The sequence below is a fragment of the Camelus dromedarius genome, chromosome 27, assembly GCF_036321535.1.
Source record: "Camelus dromedarius isolate mCamDro1 chromosome 27, mCamDro1.pat, whole genome shotgun sequence".
Lineage (NCBI taxonomy): Eukaryota > Metazoa > Chordata > Mammalia > Artiodactyla > Camelidae > Camelus > Camelus dromedarius.
Genome location: NC_087462.1, coordinates 7,187,597 through 7,208,772, shown reverse-complemented (window position 1 = coordinate 7,208,772; position 21,176 = coordinate 7,187,597). Strand labels below are relative to the sequence as shown.

Here is a 21,176-nt window from a genome sequence, read left to right as displayed (position 1 = left end):
GTCCTGAGTCCAGAAGGGTTAAAGGACTGGAATTTTCACGGGAGGAACTGACCCCAGGAAAAGTGAGGAGGAGAGACCAAAGGGGTACACGGGAGTGGCTGGAGAACCCCACTATGCAAAAAAATGAGTAGGGGTCCTGGAGTCCCTGGGAGAGACTGAGTCCCCCACAAGTGGGAATGGGAAAGAATTAGGGGAATCTAGATATGCAGAGAGTGGGTGAGGGTCCTGGGGTATACTGAGTCAAGGAAAATACGTGGAGTAGAAGATTGGGACACTGTCAGAGGTTGGGGGGTCACTGGGCTCACCTTTGAAGCCCCGATGAAGGATAATTAGAAAGGTCAGGGCACTCCTTCAGAGCTGAGATGACACTGACAGAGGGTGCCCGGTTGAGACATAAAAGAAGGAGGGGTCTTTGTGGATCCTGGGGACAAGGACTGCTGGATCTTCCATGATCGGCACCCCTTCTCGTGGGTGAACTCTAGGTGCCTGTATACTCTGTTCCCACCTCAAAGCCCTCCCCCAGTGACCCAGGGCTTGACTGATACCGTGTCGGCTCCTGGTGCCTAGACCCAGCCCGACGGCCGGGGCGCGGTCGCCCAACCCCACTCCTTCCTTAGAAACAGGCTGGGGAAAGAGCGCTGCGGCAGGAAGTGTGGCAACAGCCCCGGGGGAAGGAGCCCGGCCCTGCCTCCGTCACTCGAATCCTACGGGACCATGCGCCCCACCCTGGGTCCAGCTGCGTTCAGAGCCTCGGAAGAGGAACCTAGGCTTGAGACCCCCAGGAGACGAGGGTGCGCCGAACACGCCCAGCTGCTGAGGCCTCCAGTCACCGACCCCCACCCAACAATGGTTCAGCCCTCGGCGCCGGCAGGCGATTGTGGAGGCTGGCGGTCCGGGGACGATTCCATTGGCCCGACAGAGGGGGACTCACGGGGAGCGGGGCCTGGTCGCCTTGGCAACAGGCTGGAGTCCGCGGGCAGGACTGGGGGCGGGGCGGCCCCCGGAGTCTCTCCTCGACGCCCATATTAGGGCACAGGAAGGGGTGTGGTCAGCCCTGTCCTGGGGCCCCCGGCCTGCAGCCGGGAGCCCGGGTATCTGCCAGGTCCCAGGGCGCGCCAGGGCCCCCGAACGGCTAGTCCCGACCAGCCCCGGTCGCCGCCCCCGGGGCCCCCACGGCCGCCTGGCCCGGCCCCACCCAGCCGCTCTGGAGCTACGTCCTGCCAGGCCCTGCCCGGCCCGACCCAGCCTGGCAGGTCCCCGCCTGCCCGCGGGCCTGGGTCGGACTTCGCCCCCGGCCCGACCCGACAGGGCGTGGAAGGGGCGGGCCAATGCCTCGAGGCGACCCCGGCGCCTTGGTGGGCTGGCACGGCTGCCTTGTACCTCGAGCAGGGTGCCCTTGCTTTCTGTCAGGAGGTCTGGGGTCCTTCCCCACATTCGTCTCTAGGGGCTGGGGTGCCCCCTCTTTCACTCATGTGCGTGAGAGGCCCTACTCCTGTTTTCGTGTGTGTGGGGGTGGGGTCTCCTCACCATTCAGAATACCTAAAGGGGGGATCCACCCCCTCATCTGAGGGCATTCCTCCTCTCCAGACAGAAGGGACCTGAAAATCCAAGGGGAGAATCTGAAAGAACCCCTCCAGAGCCCCTTCCCCAGGAATGAGTGAAGGTTTCGATGATGAGGCTTCTAGTTAGACCTAAGGTGAGACTTCCAAGCAGATAGGATATGAGCCACTAGAACCAGAGGTGAGAAGCTCAGTCTCTTCCTCTCCACTCCCGCCACATCTCAACCTCTCTGTCTTTCTCCGAGGGAGAGAGAGAGAGAGAGACCTCTGTCTTTGGAGAGCATGAAGTTTCTTTAGGGTAGAAAGAGGCTGAGAGAGAAGGGCTAGCTAGCCTTCATAGGGCAGACACAGAGCTCACCAAGTGTGGAGGGAAGGAAAATGAAAGAGGCAAAAGAGAAACTGAGCTCTGTGGGGGCAGGGGGAAGTCCAGCAGAGCAGTGGCCTTGGGGAGGAAGGTCCCATGAAGAGCTGGGGGTGTCCCCATCTTTGGAGGGTCCTTGTGACCCCTGGGTACCCCCCTCCCCTCCTCCTCTTATTTGAACGCTCACTCCCCTCCCCCGCCCCAGGCTCAAGGGAGATTCCAGTGGCCACGGAGTCTGGCAGGCACTCTGCCAGGCCTGTGTCTCCCGCCCATGCTAATAACTGCAGCTGACATCTGGCTGGGCCCTGCGGGGGCGCAGCGGGCAGCGTTGGGGGGCTGGGCAGATCTGGCCAGAGGGCAGCATCTCAGGAAGCCAACCTGCAGGTCCCACAGGCCAGGAGGCCACAGTGAGTCAGCCCTGACCAGTGCTGAGGCTGGCCATGCCAGGGAGAGAGGTGAGGCAGGCCCAGTGAGGGCAGAGTTGGAGGGCAACAACCGAGCAGGGATGTATGGGGGTGGGGGTCAGGGCTGGGAGAGATGCAGGGTAAGAGTCATGCAGACACATGGCACTACTCAGAGACACTGAAGATAGGCAGACAGATTGAGAAACAATAATTATTATTTTAATAGCTAACACTTATATGGCTCTTACCATAGGTCAGGCACTCTTCTAAGTGGTTTACATAGAATAACTCCCTGCCTGCTTCCAACAACCCAGCAAAATGCATGCCATTTGTGTTCCCCATTTAACAAACTAGAAAACTTAGTCCCAGGAAGGTAAGGAACTTGCCTGATGTTCCAACATCTGTAACTGCTGGACTTGAGATAGAACGTCAGCCACTTCTGGGTGGATAATCACAACCAGAGATGCATTTATGGAGTACCAGCCATATGCCAAGCTCTGCAGACCTTTGCACAGAGGGTCTCCTTTATCCAGAGATAAATGGGGTTGGGCACAGGGCGGAGGGGTGCTGGTGTTTGGGGGCAGGCCAGCATGCCAGAGTGGGGTCCTGTCACTCCATGCACTCTGCATGGGTGTTTGAGCAGGGGGTGGGGATTGGACAAGTGAGGGAGGGCGGGGGCCCAGCTGAGCTGGTACAGCCGGTTCCAGGCCCCTGCCAGTCTCACCCTTGTGGCCTGGGCGCCACCCCCTCACGCCGCCCCACTGGCGCCAAGGCCAGCCTGTGAGGAGGGTGTGAGGAGAGCCCCCTCCTCCGTCTGCCCTGGGTGCCCAGACTAGCAGCTGGGTACTGCCCAGGCCTTGGGCTCCAGACCAGCCTCTGGCTGAGGAGTCTGAGCCCAGGCTTTGCTCGTGCCCAGGGGCCCTGGGGCCCGGGGGACTGGATAAGGAGGAAGTTCACCCACCCCCACCCACGGGTCTCTCTGGGGCTTTTGGCCCTGGCAGGAGGGACTTCTCCTTCTTATAAATAGCCTGGTGACCCCCTCCTCCCTGGCCCTACTGGCCGGCAGGGCCCTCACCAGGAAGCTGGGCTGGGGGCTGCCTGTGAGTCAGCCAGTGGGCAGGCCAGGGCGAGAACCCACAAGTTAGAGCACCCAGGCTCCCTCATCCCTGCCCCTGGGTGTGGACAGGCAGCTGGCAGGAAGAAGCTAAGAATCCTAGAGGCCCTCCCCCAGGAACCCCTGGCTTGCCAGCTGCTTCCCTCCCCCACCTCTGTGGTATAGGGGGTCCCTCACCCCTCTCCTGGAGAGGAAGCTGCCTGGTTTTCTTGGAAGCAGGAAGGAGTCTGTCTCCTCAGGCTGACTCAGCTGGGCATGAGGGGAGTTTCCCACAAAGTTGTTTCTGTCCACCCCCCCAGCTGCTGGTGAGGTCTTGGGGGGCCTGAGCATGGCAGAGATCCTGGGTGCCCCATTGACAGGGCATGTGCTAAGGAAACAGGCCCACACCCCACTGAGACTGGGGCTGCTGAGCCAGGCCTCCTAGGGGAAGTGACAAACAACAGGGAGGGAGGGGGGCGATGTTTGGAGAGAGGAAGCACCAGGATCTCCGGGTGGGGGTAGAGATGGGTTGGGAAGCCCAGAGCCCCAAGGCACCTCAGCATGGTCCAGAAGCACGCATGTGTGTCTGGCTAGCTGTGGGTTTGTGTGTGGCTGGCCTGTTGGGGCGTGTGAGAGTGTGTGTGAGGCCTGTCTTCTCAGGGCATGTATCTTTGTGTTGGCCCAACCCTAGAGGGGTGTGTAGGGCCTGTCTACTTTGGGGGGGGGGGCGAGGAATGTGTGTGTGTGTGTGTGTGTGTGGTCTATGGAATAAGTTGCATGTGGCTGGCCTATATGCATACATGTAGGTTGTTTTGGAGTTCACGTGGCTAACCTATTTGTGTCTGGTGTGTCTGTGTGTGTGTGAGGTACATGGCTTGCCTGTGTGAGGTCTGTGTGTGTGTGAGGTCTGTAGCTGGTGTGTGTCTGTGTCTGTGTCTTTGGCTGGTCTATGTGTGTGTGTCTATGTGGGCTCTGTGGCTGGTTGTGTGTGTGTGTGTTAGCCAACAGGTTCTGTCAGGGTGTCTCTTTGCCAGCGTGTTTATGAATGTCCAACTGTGGCCTGTCCCTGCTTCTTTATGCTGGGTGTGACTGTCTGGCCAGACCATGCCTGTGAATATGTCAGTCTGTCTGCTTACATCTGCCCAAACTGTCTGAGGGTCTGACGTGCGTGTTATCGGTGAGGGACAGTGAATCTGTAAGGCTGAGTCTTGGCATCTCTGAGTGTGGGTGGGGGCGGGGGGCTATCTGTCCCGCTGTGTACATGTCCTTCCCATCCCTCTCTCCATAGGTTGATGTTTGTCTCTCTTGCCTCTGAGTATCTTTTTGAGTCGGTGATCTTGCTAGCGTGTGTGCATGTGTGTTGCTTTCTCTCGTTGCAGGATCTGATAGTGTCTGAACATCTCTCGTGCAGCTTTTGAGGCGCTTGTGCTAAAAGTGACTGTCCTTTCTCCCTGAGTCTATCAACATACATTTGTCTCCCATTTGCATCTGACACATGGTTCTCGGTGTGTCCGTCCTGCCTGTGTGCTTCTGGCCTGTCACATTTGTCTCCAAGCGCCTATGAGCGTGCCGCTGTCTGCCCGGCTATGTGCTTCTCGTCTGAATGTCAATGTCCTTCTGTGTTTGTCAGTGGGTCCATTGTGCCTGTATGCCGAGTTGATTTATCTGTGCCACACACCCCCTGCCTTTATGCTTCTGGCTTGCTGGTGTCTTTGTGTATTTGGCAGCATTTCAGTCTTGCTCTTGAGACTGCCCTGTCACTGTGTCTGTTTGACAGCTGTCTTGTCCAGATGTATGTCTGGTCCTGTCAGTGTGTCCCTGGTTGGCAGTCTCTTGGTGGCCAGGGTGACAGGGGTTGTGTGTGTGTGGACTGGCTCTCTCGGGGTGACTGTGTATTTGTACACTCCTTGCCACCCCCCCCAAGTCTGGCCACTCTGGGCCATGTTTACTCTGCCCCCAGCTGATTTCTGCCTGCCCTGCCCGGGGAGGGGCTGACCCTCCCGTCTGTCCAGCCAGCAGTCCACAGGATGTTCCCGAGACGCTGTCTCCGCCGACATCCCCTCCCTTCAGCCACCCTCGGGTCAGGACCCAGGCGTCCAGGGTGGCGGGGGTAGGGCTGCAGCATGGGGGGGGCCTGCGGCGTGGGGGGCTTGTCAGGTCCCCAGAATAGGGTGGGGGAGGGGGAGGGCGACGGGTTCAACAGGTTCCGCCTCATTCCTACCCCGCCTCTCACTTCCTGGGTGCCTGCCCCGGGCAGGGGGTGGACGGGATGAACCCCATGGCCTCATAGCGCCTGGGTGGGGCATGGCCTGCCCCACAAGGACTCGCTTCTGCTGGGCACTCTAACACCCAGGCCTGAAAGACAGGAAGAGCCTGGGTCCTTCTGCCGGCCAAGCCCCTCCCTGCTTCTGTGCCCAGCTCTGGAAACAAAGCGTCCAATCTATTATTCACTTAATCCCACGAGGCCACAATAAGCCGGTCATAATTATCCCCCATTTTCAGATGGGGAAACTGAGGCCTAGAGAGCAATGAGGGCAGAGGCAGGATTTGAACCCAACTCCGCATGCTACGCAAGACCCCCCCCCCCAACCAAGGCAGCTCACCAACAGCCTTCCCTCCCCTCTCTAAAAATGGTACATATAGGGTGGAGTACGAACCCAGGCCCCACGAGGCCCGGCTCAAGGGGGCGCCTGGCTTGCTCTGAGTCAAAAGGGGCCCCTGGATGAATAAGAAAACGGCTTTAACCGTTTCATTGCCACGACAGGCTCTGCCAAAACTTCCTGTGGGCTGGCGGGGAGGGGCTGGGGGCTGGGTTCCCGGAGGTCTGGGGGGGTAGGCCCTGCCAATTCAGGGTGGGGGAACGCCGCTAGTGACCTTGGCAGCGGTTGGCTAAGGGAAGACACCAGACACGACCCTCGCTGGAGGGAGGGCCCCTCCCCGCGAAGCTTGAAGTCCCTAGTACTTGGTTCTCAGTTCCCACTGCCTGGAAGAGGGGTCTCAGAGTCCGCAGCCCCCTCCCCAGGGTCTTGAGTCACACGCGGGGAAAGCCTCGAGGGGTGAGTCACGGGGTGGGGAAGGGGGAGAAAGGTCGGCTGCGGCCAGGGGACCCTCGGGCTACCCTGAGTCACGCAGCCCCTTCTCCAGAGACCAGGAGCGGGAAGCGCATTGTCGGGTGGACTATGGAGCTGGAGGAAGAGCGGTAAGGGGGAGGAAGCACGCGCCCGAGCCGCGCGGGAAGCTCCGGTTCCCATAGTAACTGGAGGGGTCTCTCAGCTCTCTGGCTGGGGTTCCTCCCTCGGCAGGGACGGTCCCTGCGCACTGGGGAAGCCCCCGCGCGCTCTGTCGAGGGGCCACAAGTTTCAGGTCGGGCAGGAAGGGGTTAACGGCAGCCTCCACCACCCTCCTCCAGGGTTTCACCCGCGCCCAAAGTCCCCGTGCGGGGTGGGGCCGTGTCCCGCGCGCGCCCAACCCCCGCGGCCGCCCACGCACGGACGCACGCACGCACGCACGCAATTAGCCCATCCCCCCGCGCTCGCAGGCATGACCGCGTCGGGCTCCACGCACGCAGCGACCCCCGTCGTGCTTCACGTCACGCACGACGCACGCGCCCCCGCAGCGCGGGGCGGAGTCCTCTGCTCTGAGAGCGGTAGGACGTGGGGCAATTTACAACGCCCCCTGAGCACATCACCGCCTCCGTTGAGCACGCTGTCTCGTGTGACTTTGACACCTCCCCAAGGTCACAAACTCTCTGATCCACAGTGTCACGCGGACACAGGATACACCTCCCACACGTTGGCGCAAACCTTCACTAGTCCAACCAACCCCCCAGCGAACGCGGGCAGGGTCATGCTGTCACACACGACACACAGGTACATCTATCACATACCATTTCTGGTGGGGACACAGGGCCATCTTCATACACAGATAGGTGGCATATACAGACACTCCGATAAAGCCACAACATCAAGGTGCACACAGATAAAAGTAAGACACGAAGTAAGACACAAACAGATAAAAGTCTTGGACATCAGGACTCCTGCTATCACACAGCCACTCCTCTCCATGGAGATTGTAGAGGCACAGAGACATAGGAGGGAGACAGACACAGTGGTCATGCTGTCACAGGGACAAATAGGGCACGTGAAGTAAAGTAGGGCCACAGACACCACAAGTCCACACCCAGGGACACCAGATTGTCTTGGGAACATGGACAAACGAAGGGCACACATGACAGGGTCACGCTTTCACAGAAAGATACATGATGGAGAGAAAGTAGGACACGGTCACATTGAAAAACTACCTAAAGCCAGGTTGAGGTACTGACTGTCATACATTCACTTCTCACACAAACAATGACACAGGGAGACAGACACAAAGCAAGGTCCCATAAAGAGAAGCATGTGCCCTAGGCCCTGACAGCACCCAAATCACCAAATCACAGACAGCCTGTTGCATAAATTCCCAGGGCCCCAAGACACACAAAGACACAGGTAGATGCAGACACACAGGCCTGTGCACACACAATCACAGACCCACCGTCTCACACCTACATAAATGTGAACACACTTCACATGGACTCAGAGACATATACACAGACATGGGGAGGGGGTCAGGATGAGAGTCCTGGAAGAATGTCAGTGTCTGGAGGGCACAGCCTGCCAGAGTTCCTCATGGTATAGGGCCTGGTGTCCTCCGTGAGGCTGTGGTCAGCTCTGGGGGGAGGGGCACTATCTCCCAATATGTGAACCCAGGGTCCCTATCCCAGCTCTCATGACTGGGTGTCTGTCCAGATGTGAAGGCCAGAGGGGCGGGCGGGGGTCCAGCTGTAGCCACAGGGAGGGGCTGAGTCACTCGCTTCCCAGCAGTACAGCCCAGGCTGGGCCCAGCTGTTCCTGGAAACCAACAGGAGGGGGTGGGGTCCCCAAACCAGCTGGGGGCTGCTGGCCCAGACCCGCACTCTCTGTCAATGGAGGCCCCCAGATCATACCCTAAGCTTTGGGGTTCCCTCCACCAAAAAATGGGGTTTGAATCCTCCCCCTAAATAAAGGATCCCTGATTCAAAATGAGGGTTTGTGATAACCTCTCATTGTTGAAGGCACAAGTATCCCCCAACAGTGGGGTTTCCGGAGTCCCATAATAGGGATTGCTGCTCTTCCCTGGCAACGTAGGGAGCCCCCTTCCCTGCAAAATCAGATTCCCTGCCACCCCAAATGGAGGTTTCTGGCTCCTCCCCCAAAGTGAGGGCACCCAGACCTTCCCTTAAATCTGGGGACTTTTGGGTCCTTGAACATTAATAACACCTATAATATCAGGGTAACGTTAAAACAATTCAACTCCATGCTCCAGATATTTTAGTTCCTCCTAAACATCAAGATCTCTGTGGGTTTTGCAAATATTGGGAACCCCACTCCAAATATTTGGCGGTCCCAGCATGTCCCCCAACATTGGGCAACTAGACCGTCTCAGAAATATTCCCAACCTCCCATCCTTGTAACAGCCTTAGTTCTGGCTCACCTTCCACTTCTACCTGGTGGCAGGGTGGCCCCAGTTCCCCCTATTGTCAGCACCCTCTCCTTGGTGGGTGAGGGAATAGGGGACCAGCGGCGGTTGTTCCCACGCCCGCTGGAAAGCAGTCCAGTCCGGAAGCCGGCACTACCGGCCCTTGTCCCCTTCCTCCCTACTCCCCCCTATTCTGCTCCCAGGGGATGGAGGCTGAAAACAACTCGGGAAGGGGATGTGGGTGTGTAGACGAGCCTCCAAGGCCCCTGCGTGCGTGCGGTTTGCGCGTCTGAGTGGGCTGTAACCTGGTGTCTGGTGCTAGTGATTGTATTCCTACGATGCAGCGGGATGTGCGGGGGTGGGGAGTGGTGGGAGCTGTTGTCACCCAGCCCAACCCTCTCGGGGCAGGGTCGCCGGAGCCAGACTCGGGGTTGGAGTGAGCAGCTCCTCTCCCCTCAGACCTAGACCCACCTCCAAAACAGAGCCCGCCCCTCCCCCTGGGTACAGCTAATAACCTCTAATTACTGCTCATTACCTCGCCCGTCCCGCGAGGGAGGGGCTGCCAGGGAACTCAGGCGTCAGAAGGCGCAGGCTGAGGCTTTACCCCCTCCCCTGAAGTGGGATCCACCCAGAACCTGTGTTTCCTCGCCCGCGAACCGGCAATAAAAAGAGCACTTCCCACCTAGAGTCGGGTAGATTTCAACCATCTATATATTTAAATTGCTTAGCGCAGAGACTGCATACTAGGCACTCTATAAATGGTGAGTGCGATTTTATTAACTAGTATTGTTAACACTTTCTTTTAAGCCCCCTCTACTGCCCAGACGGGGTCTCAGAGTGGGCCCATCCTTTTCCCGGTAGGCTGCGTTCCTTCGGTCTGGGCGCCCCCTGGTGGGCCGTGGCGACCAGGGCGGCCTGGTTCTGGATTCTGAGGCAGAAGGAAACGGACGCAGGGCTCGGGGAGGGGAAAGTGCAGGGAAGGCTCAGTGGGAGACACATCCAGGCTAGCCAAATTGTCTAATTACTCAGGACATATGTCTGGCTGACCCATCGTGCCCTCGTCTTAGAACCACACCCGTAATCTCCTTGTCCACTCCCGGGACAAGACTATCAAATCATCCACCAGGAAGACCCCTTTAGTATCCTCCGCCTCCAAGTCCATAGTATATGTTATGGCCTGCTCCTCCCCCGTGCAGATAAAGGCTTCGATCATAATGTGGCTAGACAGCGGACTTTCTGCTGAAGGGAAGGGAAGAGAATGCGCCTGTATAATAGGGTGGAGCATCTCCGCCTCAGATGGTGAGGAATGATGGTGAGGTCTCCGCTACCCTCAAAAGAGCCGGACAAGGAGGGGCGGCAGGGTCACCCTTGGAATGCGCAAGGCTGGCCCAGACTGACCCCTAGCGGCAGGGCCGGCGCCCAACTGCTTCCCGGATCCAAGATGGCGGGACTGAAGGCCTGAGCCGGCGCCAAGAGTAGATCACGTGCCCAGGGCGGGGCCTGCGCCTAGGGGGCGGGGCGGCGCTCTAGGCCGAGCGGGAGGTCGGGGCTGCGGGCGCTCGCTGGTGGCGGATCTGGACGCGGCTGCGGTGGCGGGGCTCCGCGGCCGTGGTCGAATCCGATCGGGAGCCATGAGCGTGGACAAGGCCGAGCTATGCGGGTCTCTGCTCACCTGGGTAGGTCGGGGGTGGGACTAGGGACAGGTGTACGCCCTCTCTTCTCTCCCGGGAGCCCCGACCTTGGCTCTGTCCACCCCTCTGACCTGGGGCTGGGAGGAGGAAGGGGTCGTCGGCCTGCCAGGCCGTTGGACTCTGGCCTGAGCACCCGTCCTGTCGCGTGGAAAGAACAGGTGAGGCCCCGCCCCTTCTAGGCTGGGTCAGGTGGGGAGAGTGCACAGGTGAGCTGGCCTGGTCATGTGGTGCCTGTGGGGACCAGGTGACTCCTGGGTCTGCCCTGGCCTGGTCGCGCGGCGTTTGTTGGGCAGAGGTACGGTGGGGCCACGCCCCCCTCGGTAGGTCCAGGTGAGCAGAGGCCACTCCCTCGCGGAATTGGCTTGTTGGAGCAACAGACCAGCCTTCACCTAACCGCGTGAGGTTCCTGCTGACCGGAAAAGTCTGCAAAAAGGGGAGTGGTTCGGTGGTCCCAGGCTCTGATTCCACCTGTTGCACTTTCCTTTCCCCCCTAGTTGCAGACGTTCCATGTCCCGTCCCCCTGTACCAGCCCCCAGGACCTGAGCAGTGGCCTCGCAGTAGCCTATGTGCTGAACCAGATGTGAGTGGGGTTGAGGGGGAGGGCCCAAAAAGGGTTCCCCAGCAGCTCATCCCACCTTCTCGCCCCCAGAGACCCTTCCTGGTTCAACGAGGCGTGGCTCCAGGGCATCTCAGACGACCCAGGTTCCAACTGGAGGCTGAAGGTGACAGGTGGACTCATGAATGGGGAGAAAGTGGTGATGAGATGATCAGGGAAGGGTCAGTTAGACCTGTTCTGGGTAACGGACAGACAGACCTGTGTCAGGAAAAGAGGCAGATGTCTGATGACCAGCCAACTATGTATTTGTTCCTTCATGCTTCTCTTAAGCAGGCCTGAGTTTGCAGCAAGGAATAACACAGACAAAAACCTGCATACAAAACATAAACATCGACTTCCAATGGCAATAAGTTCTATGAAGACAATAAAAGCTGGGCCATGAGAGAAAGCAACTGGGACTGGATGGGTGGTGACTCCAGATGGGCTGATCTCCATGTGAGATCTGGAGGAATGGTGTTCCAGACACTGGGAACAGCAAATGCAAAGGCCCTGAGTTGGGAATAAGCTTCGTGTGATCAAGGAATGGAAGGGAGGTCTGAACAGAAAGCAAGGGGGCAGGAATAGTAGATGAGATCATCAGGGGCCTGGCAGGTTGTGGAGCAGGGAGGTAGATTCTATTTTAAGGGCTGTGTAAAGTCAAGGAAGGATTTTAGTAGAGGAAAGACGCAAACCTGGCTTGGGCTTTAAAAAGCTCCCCCTAGCTGCTTGGAGAGGAATGGAAGGTAGGCAACAAGAGTGGAAACTGAGACAGGGCTGGTGCAATAATCCGGGTGAGAGATGATGATGGCTAGGGTCAAAGGGTAGTGGGGCAGGTAGTGAGACATGATTGGATTCTGGGGACACGTGATTGAGATAGGTGGACAACAAGGGCAGGCAGCCAGACAGGTCACCCCTAGGAAAGGGGACATTCAGACAGAGAATGGGGCCAAACAGGATGAGATGACCAGAGATTGGGAGGTGAGGCAGAGGAAAGAGGATGGGGTAGACACATTCAAGGTAGGGGCTGCCTGGCCTCTTCTGGGAGCCTTTGGGACCTGGACACAACTCCTTGCCCCTTCCCAGGTCAGCAATCTGAAGACAATCTTACAGAGCCTGGTAGAGTACTCCCAGGATGTGAGTAAATGTAAAGGGATTTAGGGGGTTGGGTTGGAAGGTAGGGGGTCCCTGAGCCCCTGATACCCCTTCCTTCCTCCATCCTCAGGTCCTGGGGCATCCCATTTTGGAGCAGCACCTTCCAGACGTGAGCCTCATTGGCGAGTTCTCAGACCCAGAAGAACTTGGCAAGCTGCTTCAACTGGTGTTGGGCTGTGCCATCAGTTGCGAGAAAAAGCAGGGTATGGAAGGTTAGGGGGTCCCCAGGGGAAGACCTGAGGAAATCATCTTGGTGCCCCCCGCCCCTGTCTCAGTCTCCCCCACCTTGATCCCCAGAGCACATCCAGAGAATCATGACACTAGAAGAATCAGTTCAGCATGTGGTGATGGAAGCCATCCAGGAGGTAGGTGGGAGGGCCCAACGTGGCAAGGAGCTTCAGGGGAGGGGACATCTCTAGGGCAGAGGCAGCCAAGCACAGGCTCTGCCCTGGTAAGGTCTAGGCTCTGGAACTCAGCTGGCCAGATTTCCCTGTCTCATGTGTCTGCCAGCTCCTCCCAGCTCTAAGTCACAACCTAGCATGCCTAAAGGACCAGGCCTCCCTGGGTGCTAGACACGTGGGGCAGCCTCTGGGCTGAGGTTATTGGGGAGAACTGGCTTTGGGAATAGAAGGATGGAGAGGTTCTTAGGCTGGACCATAGAAGCCTTGAAGGCTGCCTTCAGGGGGCCTGCTCATCTTAATGTCTTCCCACCCGCCTCTAGCTCATGACCAAAGACACCTCTGACTCCCTGTCATTGGAGACATATGGGAACTTTGATAGTCAGGTAAGGGGTGGGATCTTGTTAAAAATCCAACTCATTACTAATTTTCAGAGTTGCCTGAGGAGAAGCTTGATTTTAAGCCTGTAAACCACTCCCATCCCCCAGGGTCCTAGCCTCTTCCCTTGCTGGGTTCCCAGGGTTCCGAATTGCCTTTCCTCCAGTCCCCTTGGGTCCCAGCCCTCTCTTCTTAGATCATGAGGGTATCTTGGCTCCCTTCTCTCTGCCCCTAGAGAACCCAGCCTCCCTTCCCCCAGGCTCCTCCCCCAGATCCCCGAGTTTCTTGCCTCTCCCCACCCTCACCCCTCCACTCCTCTTATCAGTCCCGCAGGTACTACTTCCTGAGTGAGGAGGCTGACGAGGGGGATGAGCTGCGGCAGCGCTGTCTGGACCTGGAGCGGCAGGTGGGGCCAAGGTGGGGGTCCATCGGTGCTCCTGGACAGGCTCACCTGCATAACCCACCTCCCAGCTCCAGCTCATATGTATGCCCTGCCCACAGCTGGTACTCCTGTCAGACGAGAAGCAGAGCCTGGCTCAGGAAAACGCGCTGCTGAGGGAGCGGGTGGGCCGGTCGGAGAGTGAGGGTGCCACTGGCCTCACCACCAAGAAGCTGCTGTTGCTGCAGTCCCAGCTGGAGCAGCTGCAGGAGGAGAACTTCAGGTGTGGTCAGGGGGGACAGGGCCAGCAGGCCAGGGGACTGGGGCAGACACAGCACCCTCATGTGACACTCCCCCCATCCCCCAGGCTGGAGAGCGGCAGGGAGGATGAGCGTCTGCACTGTGCCGAGCTGGAACGGGAGGTCACTGAGCTGCAGCAGCGGAACCAGGCGCTGACCAGCCTGGCCCAGGAGGCGCAGGCCCTGAAGGATGAAATGGATGAGCTTCGGTGAGTGGCAGGTCCTCACCGCACACTTCCATTGCCAGAGTGCTCCTCTGCTGCCACAGTACCTCTGTAACCCCAAATTCCTCATGGGCCCCCACAATGCCCCCTAGTCTCCATAGTACCCTCCTGAACCGCCCTTCACTATCCTGGAATTCACCATGTCCTGTGGACAAACACCAAACTCCCTGGATCCATGGTGGTGCCCCTGGGGAACCCACGGTGTCCCCCTGTTATCCCACATAGCATATAGCATTCCTGTGATGCCAGCATGCCCAGCCCCCTTTCCATAATGCTCCCCAGACCTCACTGCAACATTCTGGGTCCCATCATGCCCCAGGATCCCATGGTGCTTTCCAGAATCCCACAATGCAATAACCTTGACCCCTTGACCCCTCTGTCCCCCCATCACACGACTATCTTACAACTCCACAGCATCCCTGCAACCCCAAAGTGCTTGGTGGGCTCCCGTAGCACCAACTCTCAACCTCACTGTGCCTTCTATAGCCTCAAAGCTCCCCTGTGACCCCACAGCACCCCTGTAATGTTAAAGTGCCTAGTGAGCCCCTGCTATACCTTCAAAGACCCCATAGTGCTCTGCCCCAAAGCCCCCCATTACCCCCCCCATGATCCCTGCACCCACAATGCCCTTGTTGGTCCCACAGCCACCTCATGACCTGGAAGTGTCCATGGGGGCTCCTCAGACCCTCTGGGCCCCATCATTTCCCCCTGTAATCCCACAATCATTTTGTGTCCCCACAATCCCTGAGGATCGCTGATTTTGACCCTGGACTAACCATTGATGCTTAGGGCTCCCTTTATGCTCACTAATGATCCCCCAACACCACCAGGCCCCGCTGATCCCTGACCCTTATCACCTTGAACCCAAACGCCCCAAGGCTGATATGACACCTTCCCCTTCCCTGAGGACCTCACAACCAAGCTGAACCCTTGAGCAGACCCCCGCCTCCTCTTCCCACTCGCCCCGCCCCCATCCCCAGGCAGTCCTCGGAGCGTGCTGGGCAGCTGGAGGCCACGCTGAGCAGCTGCCGGCGCCGCCTGGGCGAGCTGCGGGAGTTGCGGCGGCAGGTGCGGCAGCTGGAGGAGCGCAATGCTGGCCACGCCGAGCGCACGCGGCAGCTGGAGGATGAGCTGCGCCGGGCCGGCTCCCTGCGCACCCAGCTAGAGGCTCAGCGGCGGCAGGTGCGAGAAGGGGCCTGGACCTGGACTCGGGTGGGGGCTCCTCCTGGCTCGTCCCGCTGACTTTGGCCCACCCTGGGCTGGGTGCTGAGCCCTTCCACCCAGAGCCCGCTCTTTTATATACAGGCCACGCCCTCGAGGCCGGCCCGCTCCTCTCTAGGCCTTTAAGCCCCGCCCCCTCTCTTAAGCCCCTTCCTCCAAGTTCCTTGCAGCTGGTCCCTCTAGTCCCATCCTTTCACCTTGTACACCTGCCCCTCCTTCCCACCTTGCTGTCCTCTCCCCTCCCCTCTGTTCAGGTTCAGGAACTGCAGGGCCAGCGGCAGGAGGAAGCCATGAAAGCCGAGAAATGGCTATTCGAGTGCCGCAATCTGGAGGAAAAGTATGAGTCGGTGACGAAGGAGAAGGAGGTGAGGCTAAGGTCCCATCGTCCAGGTTCCACCCTGACCATCATGGCATAGCCCATACTCCAGGAGGCCGATCCTGCCTCAAGTGGCCTGTTGCACCCTGTCTCTCCAGCGGCTGTTGGCAGAGCGGGACTCCCTGCGGGAGGCCAATGAGGAGCTGCGCTGCGCCCAGATGCAGCCTCGGGGGCTGACCCAGGCCGGTGAGTTGGAGACCCATCCCAGGGGCCTGAGAGCGGGGTGGCCTGGGGACTTACCTGGCCTCGTGTGCTGTTGAGACACACAGAAAAGGCAGTGTCCCAGGGCTTGTCTAGGCTGGGGGCAGAACTTGGCCACACTGGTGGGAGGTTAGCGTGGAGAGGTGACATGGGCTGACAGAAAGCAAGGGCTGTCCTTCAGGGTTCTGGGTGGGGCAGAGGCAAATTCAAGTCAAGCATCATGGCTCCCTGATGGCTGAAGTTGAACCCCCAAAGATGCTTCTTGGAAAGGGGACCCTAGGGATGGGGACAGAAACTGCAGCCCCTTGAAGACTTTTCTTAAATTCTCCAGACCCCTCACTGGACGCCACCTCACCGGCTGTGGAAAACTTAGCAGCTGAGATCCTACCTGCGGAGCTCAGGTATCCTGGGGTCACTCAGAGCTCTGGCCTCCCCTTGGCCTGCCAGTGCCCACCCTCAGCCCCGCCCCCAGTGCAGGTACTTACCACTAGCCAGGCCTGCTCGCCCTGGTTCCCAAGTCCTAAACAGGCTTCTAGGCTCACCCACTCCTCATTCTGCTGTTACATGGCCTGGGCTGTAGCCCTATTGGTGGCTCACCTCTCCAGGATCCATCCTTAGTACACAAATTAGGTCCAACCCATCTGTCTCCACTCCCCAGGCAAAAATCTTTTGCCCCAGCCTCACCTACATCTGTTCTGCCTCCAGGACACAGTCCTGTCCTCAATGTATTCCGTGCTAGGTTCAGTGCCCTGTGCCTTGCCCACAAGAACTCCCACTCCAGCTTTTCTTATTGAAATGTCTTGCTTTCCCTCAGTCCCACCTCAGTGTTTTAACCCGCTCCTGCAGCCCCGCCCTTGCCTGGCCCTACTCCTAGACCCAGTTCATGGCTCCGCCCACTTTGCCCCTAGGCACAATCCCCAGTACTGTAATCCTACCCCAGGGTCTGTCTGGGCTCTTCCCCAGGGCTCTGTCCCTCTCCTAGCCCCCTCTGCCAGTCACCCTGCCGGAGCCTGGGAAGGCCTGAGGGGTGACCCATCCCCAGCCCTGCTCCATCCTTCTCTTTCGGCAGGGAGACACTCCTGCGGCTTCAGCTGGAGAACAAGCGCCTGTGCCAGCAGGAGGCGGCCGATCGGGAGCGGCAGGAGGAGCTGCAGCGCCACCTGGAGGAGGCCAACCGTGCGCGCCACGGGCTGGAGACGCAGCACCGGTGAGGACCTACCTGGCGGTGCCCCAAGCGAGCCGATGTGGGCTGAGGGCGGGCGCAAGCACTGAGCGGGCCCCCCACCCCCGCAGGCTGAACCAGCAGCAGCTGTCGGAGCTGCGGGCCCAGGTGGAGGACCTGCAGAAGGCCCTGCAGGAGCAGGGGGGCAAGACTGAGGACGTGAGTGCCCACCTCCTCCCTGCCTGGCCCTCCCTTGCGTCCCCCAGTAACCCTCCTCTCTCTCCCCTCTGCTGCCCGATGCCCCGTGAAGTCCATTGTAAGTACCTTGGGCCCAGGGTGACACCCCCTACCCTCACCCCTGGAAGAGTTTTGGACCTCTGGACCACCTACTCACCCAGTGCCTCTTTTCTCCTCCAGTCAACACTGCTGAAGAGGAAGCTGGAGGAACATCTGTAAGTCCCAGGGGGAGGGCACTCCTGGTGGGGAAAAAGGCTGAGGCAAAGGTTTGGGGATGGATTTGGCGTCGATGGGGAATATGTTTATGAGGGAGTCAGCCGAAACACAGACAGATGGGTCAGATCAAGTGGGGTCTTATAGACCAAGGAAAGGAGTATGGACTGCTTGAGAGAAACTCTGGGGATAGCCACAGAGGGAATTCAACAGGGTTGTGTGACAAACTGATAGTCATTTACTTTTTGCATTGTTAAAAAAGAAACTTTTAAATAGCTATCACATTTATAGTTTAAATACCAAAATTTATACCAAGCTATACAGGAAGAAAGGGTATACTTCTCAGTGCCCCCCTTATTGACTCAGTTTCCACTCCATTCCTATGTATTATGGAAATCTTTCCAGACTTTTCAAAGCAAATGCAAATGAATATGAATATAGGTTTTTATTCTTATTCCTGTTTATACAAAAGGTAGCATAATATGTGCTACTTTGCACTTTGCTTTCCCTACTTAATAAGATAACTGGGGAAATTTCTCCATATGAATAAATATAGGGAATCCTTATTATTTTTTTTAAAATATAGCAGCCTTTGTCAACAGAGATTCCACAGGGAAACTAGGCTTTACAGAAAATTATTTTCATGACTTTTCTCAGTTCTGCCAAGGATGGAATGTAGCTAGTGCCGACCCAGGGCACAGAAAGTTATTTCCTTACAGAGGATGGATGCCTGGAGGCATTTGGCTTTAATTCTCCTGTAGAATTCTGGTCCAGAAGGGCTGGCCTATAGCATTTTTTGTAATATCATAATGTGTTCAAGTCATTCATTCTAGGTATTTGCAATTTCAAACAATGCAACAGAGTAAAACCTTGTATATGAATCATTTCACTTGCATGCAAATATATCACAAAAATGGACTGGGTGACTCAGAGGGTAGATGTTTTTGTAGTTTTAGTAGTCATAGCCAAAGGTTTGCTATTAGATGTTACAACACATTCCACGTCCAACACATGATAATAGTCTCGTCTAGAAGGAGTGTTATATCTTTGGGGGTTTTGCCACCAGCAGCAGAACTGTAAAGTACTAGCTTGCATTTTCTTTTGTTATAAGAGACTTGCACTCTAGAAAGATCCTTGGCTGCAGGGTCGAGAATGGAACTGAGGAGTTGAGAGTAAGAAGAGGCTGGCGAAGGATGATGGTGCCTGGACCACTGTGTGGGCTGTGGAATGGGGAGAAGTGGACAGATTGAGGGGCTGGTCCAGGGACCACCTGATGAGGGGAGTGGAGGGTTGTGGCTCTGATGACTGAGGGGATGGCGAGGCCAGGGCACACAGCCCCCCAGCTTGAAGTCAGGCAGAGAGGTCTGCAGGGACACTTCTGGCCATCTGGCAAGGCTGTGGCCACCACTGAGATGAAGATAAGTGGGCACAGAGGTCTGGCTGCAGCTATTTGTACCCTGCCCACAGGCAGAAGCTGCACGAGGCAGATTTGGAGCTGCAGCGGAAGCGCGAATACATCGAGGAGCTGGAGCCTCCTGCAGACAGCAGCAGTGAGTGGACTCAGAGGCTGGATGGGTTGGGGGGAGCCCTGAGCTTGGTGTGGAGCTGAGGGGCCACCTTGTTCCCCTAGCAGCCCGGCGTATTGAGGAGCTGCAGCACAGCCTGCAGAAGAAGGACGCAGACTTGCGGGCCATGGAGGAGCGGTACCGCCGCTACGTGGACAAGGCACGCACGGTGAGGATGCTAGGTGCTCCACTGGCCTCCTGCTGAAGTTACTGCCTCCCATCGGTTCCTACCTCCTACCAGGTGGCAGTTCTCTGCCCCCTACCCCCACACCTGTCATACCTTATCACATCACAGACTTCTACAACCTGGCCTGTGAGGCCAAGCTCTCCGTGACTGTGTCTTCTCCAAACCCTAGGTCATACAGACCCTGGAACCCAAGCAGCGGCTGCCTGGGGGGGGTCCCCCAGAACTCCATGCCCTGAGGACACAACTCCAGGAGCGGGATGTCCACATCCGGCACTTAGAGGTGAGTGTCCTTATACCTTCTCACTGCTCCCAGCACATCCAGACCCTTGACTATTGCCTCTTTAGCAGATGGACTTTGAGAAGAGTCGAAGTCAGCGGGAGCAGGAAGAAAAGCTGCTCATCAGTGCCTGGTATAATATGGTGAGTGCACCATCACCATGTTGAAGAACTGGGGGGTCCTGTGGGCTCACCTGACCCTAACTATGCCCTTCCCTCCAGGGCATGGCTCTGCAGCAGCGAGCTGGGGAAGAGCGGGCACCCGCCCATGCCCAGTCGTTCCTGGCACAGCAGCGGCTGGCCACCAATGCTCGCCGAGGACCTCTGGGACGCCTAGCATCCCTGAACATGCGCCCCACTGACAAGCACTGATGGATCTCAGGATCCTGCCACCTGCCCAGCCAGTCAGGGCATAATCCACCCTGGATTCCCCTACTCACATAGGCCCCAGCATTATGCCTCAGCCAGCTGCTTAAGAGCCTTGAGGTCATAACCTCTGCCCTTTGACCTCCCAGGTGGGACAAGAGTGCAGGATGGGGCGGGAGCCAGGATTGGGCCTATTCTTTTTAGCAGTGTGATTCTTATTCTTGATTTTCTCCCTGCGATTTGTGAGCTGCCAGGGGAGAAAGTGATTTTATATTTGAGAAAAATAATAAAGACTTTGGATCTGCCCCGGCTGGACTCTGGGCAGGAAGGGGAGGGAGAGAAGATGGGTGAGGTACTCAGACCACTGCTTTCAAGAGAGGCCTGGCTTTTGTTCTTACTAAAGTGTGAGTGACTGATAGCACCCAGTAGGAGGTTTGAATCATGTTTGTATCTGTGTAACCGTATATGTGCGTGGTGGGTTTTCAAGAAGTTTCAGACAAAGCTTCCCTACCTTAGGAAGCTGTCAATTCCATTGGAGGGAGACAGATAATAAGCAAAACAGATAAAATAAAAGTTTGATATGAGAAGTGCTAAAGAGCAAGAAAAACCAGACAAAGTGACGGGGAGGCAGAAAGTGGGTTTAGGAGGTGGTGATTTTTAGTAAATGGCCGGGAAAGGAGGCCTCACCAAGGAAGTGACGTAATTTAAGCAGAGACTTGACGTAGGTGAGGGGGGTGGCATATATTTGGGGAAGTGTGGTCCAGGTAGCGGGAATGGCATGTGCAAAGGCCCTGAGGTGAGACCTTGCTCCGTGGGTTAGAGAGACAGTGAGAAGGCTAGTGTAGCCAGAGTGTAGTGAGTGAGAGGAAGAGTGGGAGCAATTTAGAGCAGGGAGATTGTTCAGGGCCTTATGGGAGTGTGTGGAATACTTTAGCTTTTATTCGAAGTGAAGTGGGAGCTACAGAGGATTCTAAGCAAAGCAGCAACTGATGCGACCTGATTTAAGTGTTCATAGGCTCCCTTTGGCTTCCATGGGAGGAAGAGACTGTGGGGATGGTAGGGCCAGAGCTAAGAGACCAGAGTGTAGTTAATTAGTCGAGGTGGGTGGTTGGGTGATAGTGACAGTTTTGGCCTGGGTGGAGGCCCTGGAGTAATGGGAAATGGCTGGATTCTGGATACAATTTGAAGACCAAGCTGATGGGATTTGGTACTGAGTTGATGTGGAAGGGGGATGAAAGAAAGAGAGGAGTTGAAGATGACTCCCAGGGTTTGGCCTCATCTGGAAGGACAAAGCTGACAGACAGGTTGGGACAGGTGGGGATCCAACAGGGAGCTGTTTT

The 21,176-nt window shown here is 57.3% G+C and overlaps 1 protein-coding gene across 5 annotated transcripts; it reads left to right on the top strand.

Annotated features, from left to right (window-relative positions):
• The first annotated feature begins 10,441 nt into the window (after nt 1-10,441).
• HOOK2 (hook microtubule tethering protein 2) lies at nt 10,442-20,141 on the top strand. Of its 5 annotated transcripts, none has more exons than XM_031437382.2 (22): nt 10,442-10,592; nt 11,102-11,187; nt 11,257-11,329; nt 12,286-12,336; nt 12,425-12,557; nt 12,652-12,719; nt 13,076-13,138; nt 13,456-13,536; nt 13,632-13,792; nt 13,877-14,017; nt 15,013-15,214; nt 15,508-15,618; nt 15,728-15,815; nt 16,162-16,231; nt 16,900-17,037; nt 17,124-17,211; nt 17,410-17,444; nt 18,910-18,992; nt 19,073-19,176; nt 19,364-19,474; nt 19,543-19,614; nt 19,693-20,141. In XM_031437382.2, exons 1-22 carry the CDS (start codon nt 10,548-10,550, stop codon nt 19,840-19,842), a joined length of 2,154 nt encoding a protein of 717 aa, XP_031293242.1. In that variant the 5' UTR covers nt 10,442-10,547; the 3' UTR covers nt 19,843-20,141. The 5 variants fall into 5 exon arrangements, with proteins under 5 accessions (XP_031293242.1, XP_031293241.1, XP_031293240.1 ...); XM_031437381.2 differs by having other exon boundaries at nt 19,540-19,614; XM_031437380.2 differs by lacking the exons at nt 10,442-10,592; nt 11,102-11,187; nt 11,257-11,329 and having other exon boundaries at nt 11,382-12,336; nt 19,076-19,176; nt 19,540-19,614.
• The last annotated feature ends 1,035 nt before the right edge of the window (nt 20,142-21,176 follow it).

Coding starts and splice junctions, on each gene's coding strand:
- HOOK2 (XM_064479885.1), top strand. CDS start 12,046: ATGATTGGATTCTGGGGACACGTGATTGAGATAGGTGGACAACAAGGG. Junction 13,139..13,455: donor ATGGGAACTTTGATAGTCAG/GTAAGGGGTGGG, acceptor TCCTCTTATCAG/TCCCGCAGGTACTACTTCCT. Junction 15,816..16,161: donor TCGGGGGCTGACCCAGGCCG/GTGAGTTGGAGA, acceptor TAAATTCTCCAG/ACCCCTCACTGGACGCCACC.